Source organism: Manis javanica, chromosome 17 (genome assembly GCF_040802235.1).
Source record: "Manis javanica isolate MJ-LG chromosome 17, MJ_LKY, whole genome shotgun sequence".
NCBI classification, from domain to species: Eukaryota; Metazoa; Chordata; class Mammalia; order Pholidota; family Manidae; genus Manis; species Manis javanica.
Genome location: NC_133172.1, coordinates 17824705 through 17842203, shown reverse-complemented (window position 1 = coordinate 17842203; position 17499 = coordinate 17824705). Strand labels below are relative to the sequence as shown.

Below are 17499 nucleotides of genomic sequence, written 5' to 3'. Positions count from 1 at the left end.
GACAAAGGCTGGAGCTGCCTCTCTGTAGCCATGGGGCCCAGGATAGGCCTGGGAGGGTGGGATGGGGCAGTGGAGGGGTTCAGGGTCCTCTGCTTCACCCGCCTACATGGCCTTCTCTGCCAAGAGCCCCCGGAGTGGGGAAAGCCTCCCTGTGGGTCAGCAGGCAGGGGTTGGGCTCACAGGGCTGGGGGTCCAGCAGGGCAGCCCTGTGTGTGTGCCACCACATTCTCCTGCAGGGTTTGGATCTTGGCTGAGAACTTCCTTTCAAACTGCTCCACAGAGCCCTGGCTCCCCAGCAAGGAGGCTGAGTCCTGAAGGCTAGAGTGCAGGGCAGGGCCCTGGGGAAAGTAGGGTTGGTCACAGGTCACGAGTGAAGAGACAGCTGGAGTCCCGGGAAGTGGGGAGGGGTGTCCCTGGTCAGAAGAGAGGCAGCCAGGGAAACGGATTGGTGACAGCTGTGGTGAGAGGTCACAGGTTAGTGACTGGATGGCTGCACAGGGCTCTGGGAGTAACCATACTGTTGACCTGGGCTCCAGGCAGTAGTGCAGGCTGACCCTGGCTGTGGGGCTGGGGCCTGTGCAGAGGGCAGGGCTGAGATTCAGGCTGCTGCCTGAGTCCCAGACTGTGCCCCTCTGGACTCTGCTGGGGCCTGTGACCTTGGGAGTCTCCAGGGCCTGCAGAAAGTGATGGCAGAGAGCTGGCATGGGTTGCCCAGGTGCCCCACAGCTCCATTAGTTCTTCACATCCCTACCCTGGCTCCTACCTGGGATTGGGGGGAGTCTAGGGACATCACAGGGGGCACCATCCTGGGTGTAGTCTTGGCTCTGGGAATCACCTCATAGTACAGTATCTGGGGAGACAGACCAGTTGGCTGGAGTAAAGGGAGGGGCACAGATGAGCTGTGCCCAGCACCTGCCACCACCCCTCCTTGTTCTCTGACCTGGTGAAGACCCCTGGAGTACAGGGCACAGTGTGGTCCAATCTGTCAGGGAGCTCACCTCAGGAGCCGAGTCCTGCAGAAAGGGGGCTGAGTGTGGGACATGGGCCTTTTCTAAGGTTCCGCAGCTACCACCCACCCCCGCTAACCCATCCTGCACCTGGGCCATGGCCTCCCGCAGCAGATATCAAGTACCTTGCAGGCTGCCCCAATGGTCAGTGGGCCCTAGGCCTACCCCAGCTCAAACCAGGGCCTGGTAGGGGGCTGACACCTGTAGGCTGAGGGCTGGGCTCTCACCTGCCTCCAGTTTAGCTTTCATCTCATCCCAGGGCAGCTCTCCTGTGAGGAAGCATGACTGAGAGACCCAAACGAGAGGGGTGCCTCAGTGGAGTAGGGTATGGGGTCACGCACTGAGCAGTGAAGACTTGGACCAGGATGCAGAAGCTGTAGAGGTCTGAGGTGGCAGGGGCAGCCCTGAGCCTGGGCCTCCCCAGGAGGAGCCCTGTGGAGGCCAAGGGGCCTGGTGAGCCAGTGACTACTGGACAGGACACAGGGGCAGGTAGGTGAAGCAGGGACTCACTTGGGCCTCAGCCAGCAGTGGTGCAGGAAGTGCCCATGCTCCAGGCTGCCCCCCTTGGCCAGGCTTGGCCGCACCATCTGCCCAGCATGAGAGCTGAGGCCATGCAAACACGCCAGCGGGCCGGCAGGAATGGCAGGGCCTCCAGCACCTGCAGCAGCAGATGGTTGGGCAGCAGGCCTGGCGTGGTACAGGGCCCTCCCTCAGTCTCTGTGGGTGCAGCACTACGCACAGGGAGCCCAGCCACGTGGATTCGAGGAGAAGGCACAGCCCCAATAGGTTGGCCAAGGGGCTCAGTGCCATCAGCAGCAACAGGCTGGGGTGGTGCAGGGCACTGGGCAGAAGAATGGGCAACTCACAAGGAGTTCCAAGTCTACAGTGGGGTCTGTTCCTGGACACAGATCAGCATGTGCCAGTGAGCTGCACCAGTCACTGGACAGAGGAGAAACTGAGACCCGGGTCACAGAACCAGGCAGTGATAGAGCCCAGTTCACACCCCATCCATGGTATCCTGTACCCTCCTCTCTGGGGCCTATAAGACACAGCACTGGGACCCAGTTACCAGTTAGTCTGGGGGTGGAGGGGGTGGATGGGGAAGGAGGGGCATCACTCCAGTAGGAGGGCTCCATGCCAGGTGTGGCCTGGAAGTGAAGACTTTAACCGTGGCCACTGCTGCACCCTCATGAAGCGCCTAAGGCAGAAGAGTGGCAGATCAGTCCGTGGGACTGGGCTGCCTGGGGAGGTGGCTGGGTGGCATACCTGCAGTGCTCAAGGGCAGCCAACAGCACATCAGGCCGCTTTCCAGGGGCCTTCCACTGCCGCACAGTCATGGGGTAGCCCCTCCACAGGAGGCTGGAGAACAGCAAGAGGGACTATGAAGCAGTGCAGGCCTGAGACAAGGAGGTTTTCCCTGTAAGGGCAGCAGGAGAGCTGGATCCTCCCCAGAGGCATGGGCGGGAACTCTCTCTCACTTGGCCAAGAGGATGTGGGAGCTGCTCTCCCAGGTGCGGTCAGGCTCGCGCTGGGCCAGCAACAGCTCCTGGGGGTCCATGAGGGGTATGCCTGTTACCAGACCCAGTGGCCACAGGCTGCTTAGCTGGGGGTGGGGAGTGGGACTTTGAGGCACAAAGAGGACAAGGGTGTCCCTACTCCCCCACCTTCTGCTTACCTGGCAGAACCCCAAGGCTGGGATTTGTGGGGGTCTTCTGATGCTCTGGCTTCCATGTCCTGGGGCAAAGGGCAGTCTGAAGGTAAGTCTGGGGTAGCTGGGAGTGGTGGGTGGGTGGGCTTCACGGTGTGGATAGTTACCTGTCCACCTGAGCCAGCTGGAGCATGGACAGGGAACCACGCTGTGTCCACAGCTTGCCTGCAACTGGCCCAGGGACACAGTGGGCACTAACACTGCCATGCACTAGTGCTGATGCGTGGGCACGACAGTGCTGTAACAGCTCCAGCACCTGGATGGGGGATGTTTGGGTGAGGCCCAGAGGGGGTGCTGGCTCTGATGTCCCCACCCTACCTCGGGCCAGCGCTCACCTCCCAGCTCTGCCTGGCATCACCCTGCTCCGTGAGCCCTGAAGCATGGGCTCCTGCTGGTCATGCAGATGCAGGTCACCCCTGCCTGCGGCAGCTGCAACATCCACAGGCCATGGCCCAAAAACGTACCTGCGTGCACAGGTGCACTGCCATGGGCGCCAGCAGGACAATGACAGGAATGGATGGCAAAGGGGACACTTCAGGGACAAGAGATGGCAGGATGAGAGCTTAAGGGATGAAAGGGGTCACTGGGTACATGGGAGGTGGATCTCAGGATGGGAGGGGTCACAATGGGGTCCTTGAGAGGTGCGAGGATCACTGTGAGCATGGGAGGCCCCAGCAGAACAGGAATAGTCACTGGAGGACAAAAGGTTCACTGAGAGGACAAGGGGAGGGGTCCCTGGTGAAGGAAGCGGAAAGGCCCCTTCGAAGAGAGCCCTGGCTCTCAGGTTCTCTGGGGCTCAGACTCGGGGCCCTGGGAATGTGGGGGCTTCACCACCCGTCCACTCACTGGTTGGGATTGGCACCAGAGGCCAGCAGGAACTTCGCAGCAGAGCTGTGGCCCAACAGCACCAAGAGGAAGAGCCCTGTCTGCCCAGCAGAGTGCTCACCATCTACCTGGATAACTGAAGGGCAGCAAGGCTTAGGGCTGTCCCAGAGTTCTTGGGGGCTTCCGGGCAACACCGTTGCCAATTCCCTGCACCTATAATCCCTCCTTGACTGAGTGATTCTTGATTCCAGGTTCTATCTCTCTGTCCTAGAACACCACCCCTGACAACAAGCTTCTGGGAACTCTGCCTCAAAATCTGCCTCAAAGCAGTGCTCACCAGTAAATCCATAGCTGGAACAAGGGGTGACATCTACCTGCCATGCCAACATCCATCCCCCATCCCAGAGGTGTCAGGATCACAGAAAGGCACGCAGGGGCCAGGGGAAAGTGGATTTCATGAGAACAGTGCCTCATGCACTGTCCAAGGCAGGCAGCCTCCACCCAGCTCTAATTCAGTGTATGTATACAGGTCCCACCTGGCCATCATCCAATTCTTCAAGAAAAGCAGATTTGGGATTTTATCAGGAAATTTCTCAAGTCATTTTTGAACACTGCACTAGGAGCCGAATCCAAGCAGCAACTTCCTCTTCACCTCCACCTCCATGTCCACCCCAATCTCCTGCCCACAGTCCTCCTACTCAGATACTGCTTCCCAACCCCTCATCTCTGCACCCAGCATCCCCAGTGTCCTCCTCCTCCAGAACCCAGCCCATATCACTAAGGAGGGCAAACGCATGGAGTCTTGTCTTTGCACTCCTATGTCCTTGGCACACAGGGCTAATCACACACTTGGTCCAACCCAGTTTGGTCTCTGCCACAAAATCCTTCCAAATGTGGTCCTTTAGGAACCTCTGAACATACATTTATTGCATTCTCTTTTACTCAGTGACCCACTCTCTTTTGCAAGGGCAACCTACCTGGTTTTCTGCACTTGTATTTCCCTGCAGAGGATCTTCTTCAATTTAAATCATTGCATGATATAGGTATTCATTATAATCATAACCATTTCATTTCATGTATAGACAATCTTACACAAATTGTTCCAAAAACAGAAAAAAATTGTAAGGCTGATTTTATGAGGCTAGTATGACCTTAATTCCAAAACCAGACAAGAGTTTCCAGAATCAGAAATGAAATTATCAATTGCATTTATGATCATATATGCAAAAACCTCTAAAGAAGCAAAAGGGATAACCCAGTCGACTTATTCCCAGAAAGAAAAGATGATTCAACATAAGAAAATCTATCACTGTAGTAAAATGCATTCATGGATCAAAGGACAAAAATCACATTTAACTCAGTAGATACAGAAAAAGTATCTGATAAAATTCAACACTTATGATTAGGGAAAAAAGGAAAACCTCAGAAAACTAAGAATTAGTGGGAACTTCCTTACTTGATAAAAATTATAGACCAAAACACAAAAGCATACATGATGCTTAAGGCAGAAACACACACTCATTCCCCTTAATATCAGCAAGGAAAGAGATGTCCATCAACAAGGCTGAGAGTTCCTGCCAACATCTTACAACAAGAAAAAGAAGTTAGAGTATAAAGATGAAAGGGCTGAGACCCAATTGTCACCACATGCAAATAACAAAACATGTAAAGAATCAACAATTATATTAAGTTCAGAAAGTGGCCAAAAACACAATCAACTTACCAAAATCAATGAAAAATGGACATTGTAAATTGGATGTTGACTCTCTACTTACACCTCCAATAGTTCCCCATCACACACAGAACAAAATCCAACAAGCTCACACTCCTTTTGAGTCCCTTTCTTGTCTGCACCTGCTGCCTCTTCAGCTTCGGTCCTTTCCCTGAGTCTCCTTGCTACTTACACATACGCAGTTTATTTTGACCTCAGGGTCTCTGCACTGGCTGTTCCATCTTTCTGAAGTGCTCTTCCCAAAGGTTTTTGCATGATTGGCTCTTATCCTGTGGGGCTCAAATATCAACCCATCCAAAAGGCCATCGTTTTCAGTAGGCCTACTTCCTCTTCATCACTCTCTCGAATTCCCATAATAGATTTCATTCACAATGGCTCAGTCATGTTCACCCCTGAATCCCCATCACAGACAACAGAGCCTGGCACACACTAGGTGCCTGGCACACAACTGTTGACTGGCCAAGTGAAGTCACACCTTCATAGTCACACCATACTAGCCCCTGATCTTGCCCTCATAGGCAGTTCCAGCCGCCAGACTCTCACCTCTCCGCAGGAGCCAGGTGAGGCCTCCGTGTGGGCCCCCAGCTGCAGCAAGGCAATGCAGACGGCACACCTGGGCTTCTGAACCCCCCACAGAATCCAGCTCCAGCAGGAAGTGGGAGCACAGTGAGGGCACCTGTGGGTCCGGATTTAGGCAGCTTCTGGGCAGGGATCAGCTAGGAGGTCTCATGATGGCAGGAGAAAATGAAATATGGGACCTCTAGAGGCAATAAAAACAGAGCTGGCTGGAAGTTCCAGGTGCAGTCTGAGAAAGGACGGATTCAAGAGGGGTCTAATTTGTCGGAAAGTGGGTAAATGAGCAAAAGGGTGGACTCTGATAGTTTGACATACTGTAAGACCAGGAATCTAAGGAGATCTGAGGGCTGGGCATTCTGTCTGTGGGAGTGGGTGTTGTGGCTACAGGGATAGGATCTGGGCCCGGGAACGGAGTCTGCAGGAGGAGGGGCTGAAGAGTACCTATGGGCTGGAGTTACAGGGGCTGCAGGGTTAGGACCTGAGAGGGGGTGGGGGTTCCAGGGTGTGCAAGGGGGTCCAAGAGAGGAGGACAGCCTGGGGGCAGGGTCTGCGGTCTAGGGAAAGGGAGGACTTCGGGTCTCCAGGCTGTAATCGTGTCTGAGGGTCAGGGTGCGGACTAAGGAACAGGGAGCGTATGTGAGCTAGGCTAGGGAGACTGAAAGGCTTCGGGCACTGGATCTGTGGGCTGCGGCAAGGGTCTGTGGGACTGAGTGAGCGGCTGATAACAGGGTGGGGGCTGAGGGGGAGGAGGGGTGCGAAGGGAATATGAGGGAGGGGCAGGTCTGAGGGTGGGTTCTGGGAGCCAGCTTTGGGCCCAGTAAGCTCCAGGAAGGTTCTCGGTCCCAGACAACAGTCTGGGAAGTTTCGCACCTACCACTGGGCTTGCACAGTGAGGACTGTGTGGCTGAGGCGTGACTAGCCCCACAGGTCTGGGCAGGAATCCTAGGCACATGCGCATCAGTGGTGTCCTGCCAGATTTGCACTTATGCAGTAGCCTCTCTTCTTGAGAGTCAGTCAGTCCCTGACATGACTGGAGAGGAGAGACCCAGAAGTCCGCCACAGAGCTGTCGACTGTGCCCTACTTGTCACCCCTTTTTTACCCCCAATCCCAGGACTTGTTTGAGGTGGCAAGACCCTGATCCCTGTCCTTGGCTATCTCCCCATGCTTTTCTTCCAATGCCAAGGACTGTTTCTACCCCATTGTCTCCTCTTTGCCCCAGACCTGGGCACCCCCAGTGTCCTGTACACCTCCCCCTGGATGTCCCCTGGGACCTTTATACCCGTAGGCTCCCATACTGACTTCAGTATCTCCCCCAAACCATATTTCCTCCCAGATCCCCATCTCAGGGTTGGCCCCACTGTCCTCTTCCAGCCAGAGCCCTGGGCTTCTCCTAAATGTCCCCCTCCCATCCAGCCTACCAGCCCCATCGTCCGTCCACTCAGCCTCCTGACTGTCCTTTCCACCAACACCCTTCACTGTAGCAGCACCTTGCTCCAGGGGCCTGGCGGGATCTCCTGCCCTGCTTCCCTGGGTTCCCAGCTTGGCTCCTATCTCAGAAGGTGGCCTCTGTCAATTCTTATTAAATGAGAGACTGTGTGCCCCTTTTGCCCCTCTCCCCATGTGCGGCCTTAGCGCACCTCTTGTCCTCGGTGCCTCAGTGTCTGCTCTTCATCTGGGCATCCACTGAAGTAAAGTTCCCGAGTCAGCCACTGACTGGCTGAGTAGAGGTGACCCCAGGGCTATTGTGGTATAGACTGCCTCAGAGTTGAAGGGAGGCCTCGTTAGTCTTTGATCAATGTCCTTGCTATATGCTCTGCGGTCATCTAAAGGTCTCTCTTGAGCTGCAGAGGCCCCTAACTTAGGCGGGCTGAGGTTGAGATTAGCCCTTCCCAAAGGGAGTGGCTTCAGTGTGGGCAGGGCAGCAGCCAGAGCAGAGGTTCAGGATCTTTATTGACCACATGACCCCTGCGGGTGCTAATGGGGTGCCCTCAGGCCCCGTCCCAGCAGCCTCCTCCGAAGTTCTTGCCTGAGCAGCTCTTGTTCCCTGCGGGAACCCTGCAGCACGCTCCGGTTCTCCTGGGCCCTCCGGATCAGGTAGGGGATCACCTCCTCCAGGGAGCCGTAGGGGATGGACTTATACACGGCATAGCCGGCCTGCCCTGTGGGGAGAGTGTTGGCAGGGTGTGGCTCATGTTTGGGACAGACTCCCCCAGGACTCCAGCTGGATCAGAGGCTTCCATTTCTAAAACATGGCAGACTAGGTGAGTGGGACAAAATTTCCCACTTAAAAAAACTAAAACTCCTGCAGTAAGCATTTTTAAAATCTTAAAGTTATTAAAATGCTATAGAGAATAAGGCATGTACTTATCCAAGAACTAAGAGACAGTGAGAACCCAAAGAGGGAAGGGATGCAAAGGAAGCACTTCTGCCTTGAAGGCAAAATTGAGCTGCTCTTTGATGACTTCAGAGAGTTAAGGGGATATGGAAATCAAGGCCCAAAGTCTGGAGGAGTGAGAGTTGTAAAGGAGAACTTCTGCCAAGTTAAGCTGGAACCCAAAAATCCGTATCCTTGGAGTAAGAATTAACAAGAAGTCTACCCTCCCACCTTCCCCCGTGCACGAGGAATGGCCTTGATGATAAGGAGATCAGGGAAGAAAACAGAAATCTGTCTCTGAGAGTTTGAGGCCATGGGTTCACGCCCTCACATAGTGTAGCCCAAATCTGCACACTGGCATAGCTCAAGAAACTGCACGCTGTAAATTTAGGGTAAAGTGGCTCTGTACCCCTTAGCACCTGGCAGAATAAAACATAAATCTTCTGGTTTCAGACCCTGAGAAGCAACGCAATAAGGTAACAAAGCTCACATAAAACAAGACACCATGATCAAGAAGCAGCAAAAAACAACAGGCAACAGGCCCAGAGACACAGACCTGCAGGGCCTTCAGATCCGGGAACAGCGGATCCATCCGGAAGGGTACTGCAGCTACGCCAGCTGCAGGCTCTGGGTGGGAGCCTGGCCAGGCATTGGCTGGGACTAGGAGAAAGGCTCTGGCTAGGAGGGAGGGAGTCCTGGGGCTGGGTGGGACCTGCACGGGGCCTGGAGATGGGAGAAGGGGCCATTCACATACCCAGTGCCAAGGAGACGTGGTCACACATCCCCAGAAGCTGTCCAAAACAGACTGGCCCATCCAGAGGAATGCCCAGCTCCCACATGCTGCAGAAAAGGCCGCATCATCACTCTAAAAGTGGCTGGATCCACAGCTGAAGGTCAGCCATTACACATCCATATAGCTGTTCCAGTTACTCAAATATTGAAGTACTTCCAAACTCAATAATAAATAACCTGTGCTTTCAGCCCCCGAAAAGCTCCCCAGTGAGTCTCAGCTCTTTCCCTAGAGTCCTCGGACCTCCTCATACCTCAGCTATGCCTTGTTCAGCTGGGGCCTACAGGACCTATAGATGTAGCAGGGGTTAAATATTTTGGATATCTTCCATAGAACCCTCTGAAACTACTGGCCCCACATTGTTCCTCCACCACCCTCTGCCCATCTCTGGCATGTAAGCAATGGAGAGGAAAAGAGGGGGTCTTCCTGTGGGCACCTGCCTCCCATTCCCCCACCTCATACCGCTTAGTTGCCTGGCGAATAGATTCCTCATTATGAGAAGCCACCATGAGATGGCACCTGGTGCCACTGTGGGACACATGGGTCAGCATCAGCTCCAGACAGCGACTGTAACTGAAGGGAAAGGTTCCGTTCTCCTTATGGCACCTGGTGAGTGAGGGTCAGGCCAGGGGACAGGGGATTCCTATCCCTAGGGGGCTCCTGAAGGCAACTACTCTGGAGTCAAAAAGTACCCCCATTCCATCTGCACAGGTTCAAGGGATAGCCCTTCTCGGAGCCTTTTTCCTCTCTTGTAACAATGCAAGTTCACCTAACAGTGCTTTTGGGGAGGGAGAGAGACGACAGTGTACATGGAACCTTTGGCATAATGGTAGTCTTCCAGCCAAGGGCCACATGACGTGCACAGACGTCTACCCAAGATCATTCAATGCAGCTCTGCCTACAGAGCACGATCAGCAACAACCCAAATGCCCAGCAGTGGGGACTACCTAAGTGGGCGGTGGCATGCAGGGGGGTGCCGTGCCGCTGAGAAATGAACAGAGGACGCTCTCTGGGTGCTGACGCCAACAGGCAGACGGACTGGCCAGTGCTTTCCCCGCTTGCAATAGGCCGGGTGTCACCCTATTGATTTCACAAGCCACACTGGCTCTTCTCCATCGCCCCCTAGATCTGTTCTCTGCCCTTCTTGGTCCCTCAGAAAGATGAAGAGACAGCTCAGGGTATTTTGCCCCTCAGCCCCCTCCCGGGCCTACCCTGACTCCTGTGTGTGGCCACACCTCCTCCCCATCCTCCTCAGCTGCAGTGCAGGGTCATAACAGCTTCCTGCTGCTGTGGGTTCCTGGGGGCCTCCACGTCCCTTGTGGCTTCCCCTAACCTTGCCCACACTCTATAAATGGAGTACACTTCACTAGATTTACTTTGGTCAAACCCCTTTGCATGGAATTCTCTTTCATCTGGGACCCTGCCTGACACACATACATTCACTCATCTAATTCTCAGATCAGCTCTGTGAGTTGCATGGTCTGGCTCTCCCCATTTTACAGAGGGAAAGACCGATGCTGCAAGAGCTCAGTCTCTCGTTCCCAGGCCACATAGATAAGAGAGTAGGTGAGTGGCTGTCAGGGACTGAGTCGGGGAAGCGGGTGGGACTGTTAATGGATGTGGGGTTTCTTTCTGAGGTGATGAAAATGTTCTGGAATCAGTGGTGATGGCTGCACAACTTTGTGACCACACTAAACTCATGAGTTGTACAATTTAAAATGTGAATTTTATGGTATGTGAATTATATCTCAGTAAAAAAATTAAAAAAAAATTAATGGTTCCAGTGATTAAGCAATAGAACACCAACATGCCTAGGAGCCTGCATGGGTCTTGGATGCAAGCCCGGATTCTAACAATGGCTTGGCCACTTGCCCTGCCTGCAAGCTTAGGTAAGTCCTTGCACCTCTGCAAACCTCTCCTTGGCCCACCGTGAAATGGAGGTGGCCTTTGCAAGCTCCTTGAGGAGAGGGCCTAGGGTCTGCCTTGGCTGCTCCTGGGACCAGGGTCTGATCTGAATCAGGTGGTCAGAAGGGATCTGGTGAAGGAATTGATTCCTTCTTTCCAGAGCCATGGAATGGGACTTCAAGGGGCTCACCCATACTTTTCCCCCAGAATGGGTAATTTGAGGTGGGTAAGAATGGGGGTTCTAGAGCCTGTGTGCTGGGGCTCAAATCTTGGCCCTGCTACTTACTAGCTATGTGACCTTGGGTAAGTGATTCCACTTCTCTGTGCCTGGGTTTCTTCCTCTGTGAAATGGGGATGATAATAATAGTATCTGCCAGTTTGGATATTTATTCATTCATTCAACAGATCTTCACTGAGCACCTGCCTTGTGGCAGAAACCATTTTAAGCACTGGGGGTTCGGCCCTGAACAAATCAGAAGCCCGGCCCTCCTGGGCCCACACGCTAGTAACTAAGGAGATACACAGTGCACAGTTGAATACAAAGCTGTACCGAACTGCAGATGCCCTAAGAGCTAAAGAGAAAGATAAACCCAGGAAGAGTGGGTGTGGGTGTTCTAGTTTTTGATAGGGAGGGCAGGGAAGGTCCCCTGAGAAGGTACCAGTAAATAAAGACCTAAGGAAGTGAGGGATTGAGCCATGCAGCTGTCTGGAAGAAGAACATTCTTGGCAGTGGGGACAGGAAGTTCAAAGGCACTGGGGATTATCAAGGAGGCCAGTGTGCCTGGAGTGCAGGAAGGGGAGAGCATAGAAGGGCTACAGGAATAGATCATGTCGGGTCTCTGGGCTGCTGTAAGGAATGGGGGTTTCGTGGAGGTGCAATGAGAGTGATGGACCAATTTTGAACTGTGTAGGGGCACCATTTGACTTAGGTATTAGCAGGCTCCCTCTGGCTGCATGCTGGGGACAGACTGGGCAGTGGGGACAGAGGCGGGAACAGAGAGTCCGAGGAAGCTGCTGTTAAGTTGGGAAGTGATGGTGTCCAGGACCAGGGAGAGAGAGTAATATGTAGACACACATAGGATGCTCAAAACCATGGGTAGTGAACTCTAATTAAAGGTTGGATGTTACTGTATTCATCTCAAAGGCTGGCCTGGTGCAGTCTTACCTCCAGCTAGTAGCCTCATAGTCAGGCTGAGTGGGATCTTCAGTCCCTCGAACACGGGCCACCTCTCTCTCCTTGTCCAGATATGCCCCCCGTACCAGCTTCACTCCAAAGGCCAGGCCAGCCCTGTCTGCAGCCTCAGCATCCCGCTTCAGCCGCTCATGCGTGTCCTGGCAGAGCACACAGGCAGCTTTGGGTCAGGGCACTGGGATACCAGGGCACAGTGTCCCAGGGCGCACCACACACCTTCAGATAGGCTTGGTAAGTGTTCCACACCCAGGGCCCGCCTTCCTGAGGGCTGTTCCAGCGCATGGCCAGGGCATCCACCAGCAGAGAGAGAGCAGGATTCAGCGAGGTGTACTCAGCATCCACCAGGAGCCTCACGTACCGGGCCCGGGCATGCTGAGGTGAGAGACTTGGTCAGTCTCCAGGGTGCCCAGCACACGCAGAGGAACCAGACCGTGGCAGAAGGTGTTTATTACCTGTACCACCTGGTGCAAGCGGCTCAGAGAGGCCTGGAGATGCCGGTTTTGCTCAGCACTGAGGCAGGAGATCTGGAGGTCCTAGGGGTGTAGCAGGGGAGGCAAGAATAACTCAATGCTACTGGATCATTCCAGGGCTACGTCTCCTCTCCCCGACCACCAGGGAAAGTAAGTTTAGGAAGTATTAGAAATACGAAAATTAGCTATATCACACTCTTTATTGAGGTATAATGCCGTAGTTAAGACCCCAGAATCTGGCTTCAAATCCTGACTTCACCACTTTCTGTGTGGCCTTAAACAAGTCATATAACCAATCTCTTTGGGTCTCAAGTTTCTCTAATTTTTCAACTACTAGGTGATAATAGTATCTACTTAATGGAGTTGCTGTGTGGATAAAATTGGGTCAAATGTGAAATATGCCTGGACATAGTAAGGACAGGACAGTGCCAGCACATTGTAAGCACTCAATACATGTTGTCATTATTATAATAATAGGAGACTGCACATACTCTCTTATTTATTTAATCTTCACAATGATCCTCGTTGGCAGGAGTTATTCCAAACTCCATGTTCCAGTGAGAAGACTGAACCTCAGTGAGTGAAGGGACTAGGAATTAACATGCAAAGAGTGCTTAGATCAGTAGCTAGCTCATGCTAATCACTATAGATGTCACCTCACTTTAGTGTCTTAGCACCTCAATTTCTCATGAAATGCCAGGGCCCTTACTGCAGCCCACGTAGCTCTGTCTGTCTTGCCTCCCTGCTCTCGCCTCCTCGGGGCCACTCTCAGCCTCACTCACTGCCTTACAGCCACACTGGCCTCTCTATTTTGTCAACATGCCAGCCACTTTCCCCACCCGGGCTTTGCTCTGGCTGTTCCTTCTGCCTGGAATGCTCTTCCCCAGATGTTCACTTACCTCACTCCTGCCTTTCCTCTGGGTCTTTCCTCCAATGTCACCTCAATGAGCTTTTCCCTGGTTTCAGTTTGCAACTTTCTGTCTGGGCCTTTCCCTTCCCTTTCACCAGCCTTATGTTTCCCTATGAGGCTTATTCCTACGGAACCAGCAAGGAAGTGCTTCGAGGGCAGGGAGTTGGTCTGTCTCGGTCCTTGTCTCTCCTCCACCCCTAATGCACTGTAGGTGGTCAGTAGACATTTAAGGAATTAATATGTTTGTAATAAGGAAATAATAAACTCTCCTGACTCACAGTCTGTTATGGGGATTCAAAGGTGAATATGAGCTGCTGGTGATCAAGTAATCCAGTGAGTTCAAGAAAGAGGAATGAGTAGGACTTAGTTCCATGACATCTAACAGGGTTGATATGGACAAGGCAGGCCTAGACCTGCTAACGGACCTGCCCCTGGAGGCAGGTTGGTCTGAACCGGCAAGCCCCATCCCTCCACTCTTGGTGGAAAAGCTCTCTCCAAGAAGGGGCAGAGCTGGGGGCACCTGCTCTGTTACCTTTACCCCAGCTTGGGGCATAGTCTCTGGGGAGTTCTAGGGTGTTAGCAGCTGGTGGAGCCCCCATACATGACGGCCACCTTCATAGAGGGCCTACTCAGTGCCAGGTGCTATTTCAGGTACTAAATATTCAACCCATTTAATCTTCACCATCCTCTGAGGCAGGAACTGTTATCATCCCCATTTTACAGAGAGGGAAACTGAGGTACAGAGAGGTAAAGTCACTTGTCCAAAGTCACACAGCTTGACCTGGGATTTGAACCTCAGCTTCTACAAACCCTGAGTTCTTATCCGTCACTCTACACACCCACTCACAGGCAAAAAGTAAATGTTCCTGGCAACCATATGTGAACCACTTAGGACAACGCGTGTTGTAAGTGATCAGTAAGTTCTCCACTATTAACTTACTGTTTAAAAATCACTTGCTTCATTCATTCACCATTTAATATAAGATTGATCATATCTTGTGTAGGTCCTAGGGGCTGGCGATATGGCAATGAACAGAACATTTATGAATTGTGCTGTGGAGATCAAAGATGGGTGGGGGCTCAAATCTGAGACAAAGATGGTAGTGCTGCCTCTGAGATGGGGACAGGAAGGAGGGGAAGGTTTGAGAAGACACTGCGGCCAGTGTGGGAGCCAGTGGGTGTGAGAGGACTGGGGGATGTCCAGAGGCTCAGGGAAAAGCTGGGGCTAGAGACAGAAACTGGGCCTTCCTAGTACTGAGTGGGGAAACAGAGTCTACAGGGTAGGCAAGTAGGCCTCTTCCGGGGAAGTAAGGAGTGAGGGGGAGCAAGCCAGGACCATAAATAGGGAGAACCTCCATATTTAAGAAACAAGCAGAGAAGAGCCTAACAAAGATGAGAGTGAGAAGATGGAAAACCAAAACCAGATGTGGCGGTGTTGGGGATGCCAAAGGAAGCATGAGCCATAAGAAAGAGGAAGGGCCCTCTGTCCGCCTCGATGTCAAATGACAGCCCAGCAGGGACCTGCCCTGGGAGGATGTTGCTATCACTGTTCCCCACATGAGAAAGCTAAAGCTCATAAAGATGTGAAACTTATTATCCTCCCAGGCCAATCCTCTGAAACATTAAATCCTGCTTCTGTATGTTCTGTAAGTTTTTAAATTAGAAATTCAGAAAAAAATTAAAATTAAAAAAATAAACACCAGCATGTCTCCTGCAGCATTGTTTGGGGTGACTCAGAGGCCTCTGGTGTCCATCCCAGGTGAGGTAAATCATCAGGCTAGAGGCAGCAATTAGCAGCAATGGATTAGAGGTACACAAAGAAACCTGGATGCACCCTAAAATCAGTACTCAGCACAAAAATAAGACACAGAATTAGAAAGATAATGATGCTATTTGTGTACATTTAAAAAGACACCCCCAGATTGATAAAGAAGGGTACTTTCTGCAATAATAATGTTCAATATCTTGATTTGACTGCTCAGGTGTGTGTATTTGTCAAAATTCATATCAATAGATACATTTACAATTTATACATTTCATCGTATGGAAATTTTACCTCAAAAGAAATAAAATACTGTAATAGCTAAAGAGCTCTAATTAATGATATGCATCCTGAAGCATTTGGGGGGACGTCTGCAACTTTGAAAATGCATAAAAAAGAAATGGACTGATGGACAGATAGAGAAACGGATATTATGTGATTTAAAAGCAAGTAAGTAAATGTTAACAGTGGCAGGTATGTGGAAGTTCACTGTAAAATTCTTCCAACTTCTCTGTATGTTTGAAATTTTTCATAATGAAATGGAAAAACATGCCATGTAGCACCACAAAACAAAATCACAATAACAAAGACAGATACAAGTTTTACAGGATGGAGTGGTTGCCAGTGACAGGGAGGGTAGAAATAGTATATGGAAGTAAAAAGAAATGAAGGAATGAAAGAATGAAGGAGTGAAGGAGTGAAAGAGTAAAAATCCCATTGGTCTAATTGGAACTTCCAGCCAGCCAGCAACACGAGCACAGCTGAGTTGGTTGAGAAAATACTGAGTACTTTCTTCTAGTTAGCATAGAACTACTATCCCACTCAGTCCTGTGAGAGCCTGCAGCCTGGAGTCCTCTCCCCTAGACCCTCAGAATGACCCAGGTTCCGTCCATCCCAACCATGCCCCAGGGATGTAGCCTCATTTATTCTGATTTTCCTAAGCCTGGGAAGTAGCAGGAAACCGTTTAAACATCCCGCTTGCAGGTGCCTCCTACACCCAAGTCCAGAGAACTCTGCTCCCTCCACATTCCCCACCCACCATTCATCTCCCCCAGCCCTAGGTCCTTACCTGCCCTGAGTCCATGGCTTCTGCCAGTCTCTCAGGGCTCAGCTCCAAGGGAGCCTCTGGCCTTCTGACCCATGAGGTTAGCTCCTTCTGCAGTGGAGTAATGGGTAGAGTGGTGAGGGCACCTGGTGGGCAGCCACCCCCTCCCCCACCCCCCACCTTACCAGTCCCTTACACAGAGCCAGGTGCTGACCAACGCTGTCACCTTCAGCTGCATGAGAATGTTCCCAGTCGGGACGGGGGTCTCCGTGAGGCTTCGTGACAAGTTCACACACTGCAGCATAGCGCTGAGGTTCCCCTCATACCAGGCCTCACTGCGCAGCCAGCAGGTATTAGGTCCTGGAGCCCACTCACGCCAGTCCTGCCATCCTCCCAGCTGCCTTGGGCCCTGACCCCCTACTCACCCAGTCCTGACAGCCGAGTCTGGCTCCTCCTCAGTAGGCACTGCCAGCAAGGGCTGGAGGCCTAGGGTCTGGAGCTGTTGGACACAGCCCCTCACCTCCTCTGCCGTCTCACCAGCCACAAACTGCCCATAGACAGATGCTCGGAGAAGCGCACCTGAGAGCCGGGAGCCCAGGAGTCGCTGAGACCAGGCCTGGAGCTGTGGTGAAAGGGAGTGAGGGCTCAGTGCCCAGTCCTGGGAATCCCCTAGGCCAGTCCCTGGGGTCACTGCTCACCGCCAGGCCATGTGTGACCAAAGGGGGCCAGGCACACAGCCGTAGCACCAGCAAAGCCCGTGTCAGTTCTCCTGTGCCCTTGAGATGAAAGGCACCACCATCAAAGCTCAGGGGCTTCCAACCACCAGCAGAGGATCTGGCTTGGGAACAGAGCACACGACAAGTCTGGAGCATCGTGAACCCCGTTTGCCACTTCTGTACCCAGCAAAGGGGCTTTGGGGGCAGCAGATCTACCAAGTGTCCCTTGCCTGGCCAGGGGCAGTGACTGATTAACCAGACAGCAACCAGGGATCTTTAGGATCACAGGCTCCTTGGGGGGCAGTTAATCATTAATGGATGGGACCAGAGTTCAAAATAACGGAGACAAGAAAGAAAACCCCCAAGAACATCCCCCAACAGCCCTCAGTAAAAGAGCTCTCAATTATTACATGCTCACCATGTGCCAGTGGGTGCTAAGTGCAAGCTCAAGTTCTGGAGCAAGGAGCTCTGGGTTCAATGTAGTTT

At 52.5% G+C, this 17499-nt stretch overlaps 1 protein-coding gene and 1 pseudogene across 4 annotated transcripts; both read right to left on the bottom strand.

The window, feature by feature from the left end:
• Position 1: 1 nt before the first annotated feature.
• LOC118973000 (inactive serine/threonine-protein kinase TEX14-like) lies at positions 2-5984 on the bottom strand (annotated as a pseudogene).
• Positions 5977-17257, bottom strand: PRODH2 (proline dehydrogenase 2). 4 transcript variants are annotated; one of them, XM_073225495.1, is made up of 11 exons: positions 16996-17257; positions 16723-16919; positions 16494-16632; positions 16322-16408; positions 12563-12643; positions 12327-12482; positions 12084-12250; positions 9476-9586; positions 8978-9063; positions 8780-8883; positions 5977-8008 (listed from the first exon to the last, which is right to left on the bottom strand). In XM_073225495.1, exons 1-11 carry the CDS (start codon positions 17167-17169, stop codon positions 7952-7954), a joined length of 1359 nt encoding a protein of 452 aa, XP_073081596.1. In that variant the 5' UTR covers positions 17170-17257; the 3' UTR covers positions 5977-7951. The 4 variants fall into 4 exon arrangements, with proteins under 4 accessions (XP_073081596.1, XP_017522990.3, XP_036877500.2 ...); XM_017667501.3 differs by lacking the exon at positions 8780-8883; XM_037021605.2 differs by lacking the exon at positions 8978-9063 and having other exon boundaries at positions 8780-8946.
• Positions 17258-17499: the final 242 nt, after the last annotated feature.

What these genes read in the sequence shown, in the direction of transcription:
- PRODH2 (XM_037021605.2), bottom strand. Translation starts at nt 17,169, where the DNA reads ATGCTCCAGACTTGTCGTGTGCTCTGTTCCCAAGCCAGATCCTCTGCT. An exon ending in TGGTCACACATGGCCTGGCG is followed by an intron (nt 16,920 to 16,995) that starts GTGAGCAGTGAC and finishes CTTTCACCACAG; the next exon opens with CTCCAGGCCTGGTCTCAGCG. An exon ending in AAGCCATGGACTCAGGGCAG is followed by an intron (nt 12,644 to 16,321) that starts GTAAGGACCTAG and finishes CTACACCCCTAG; the next exon opens with GACCTCCAGATCTCCTGCCT.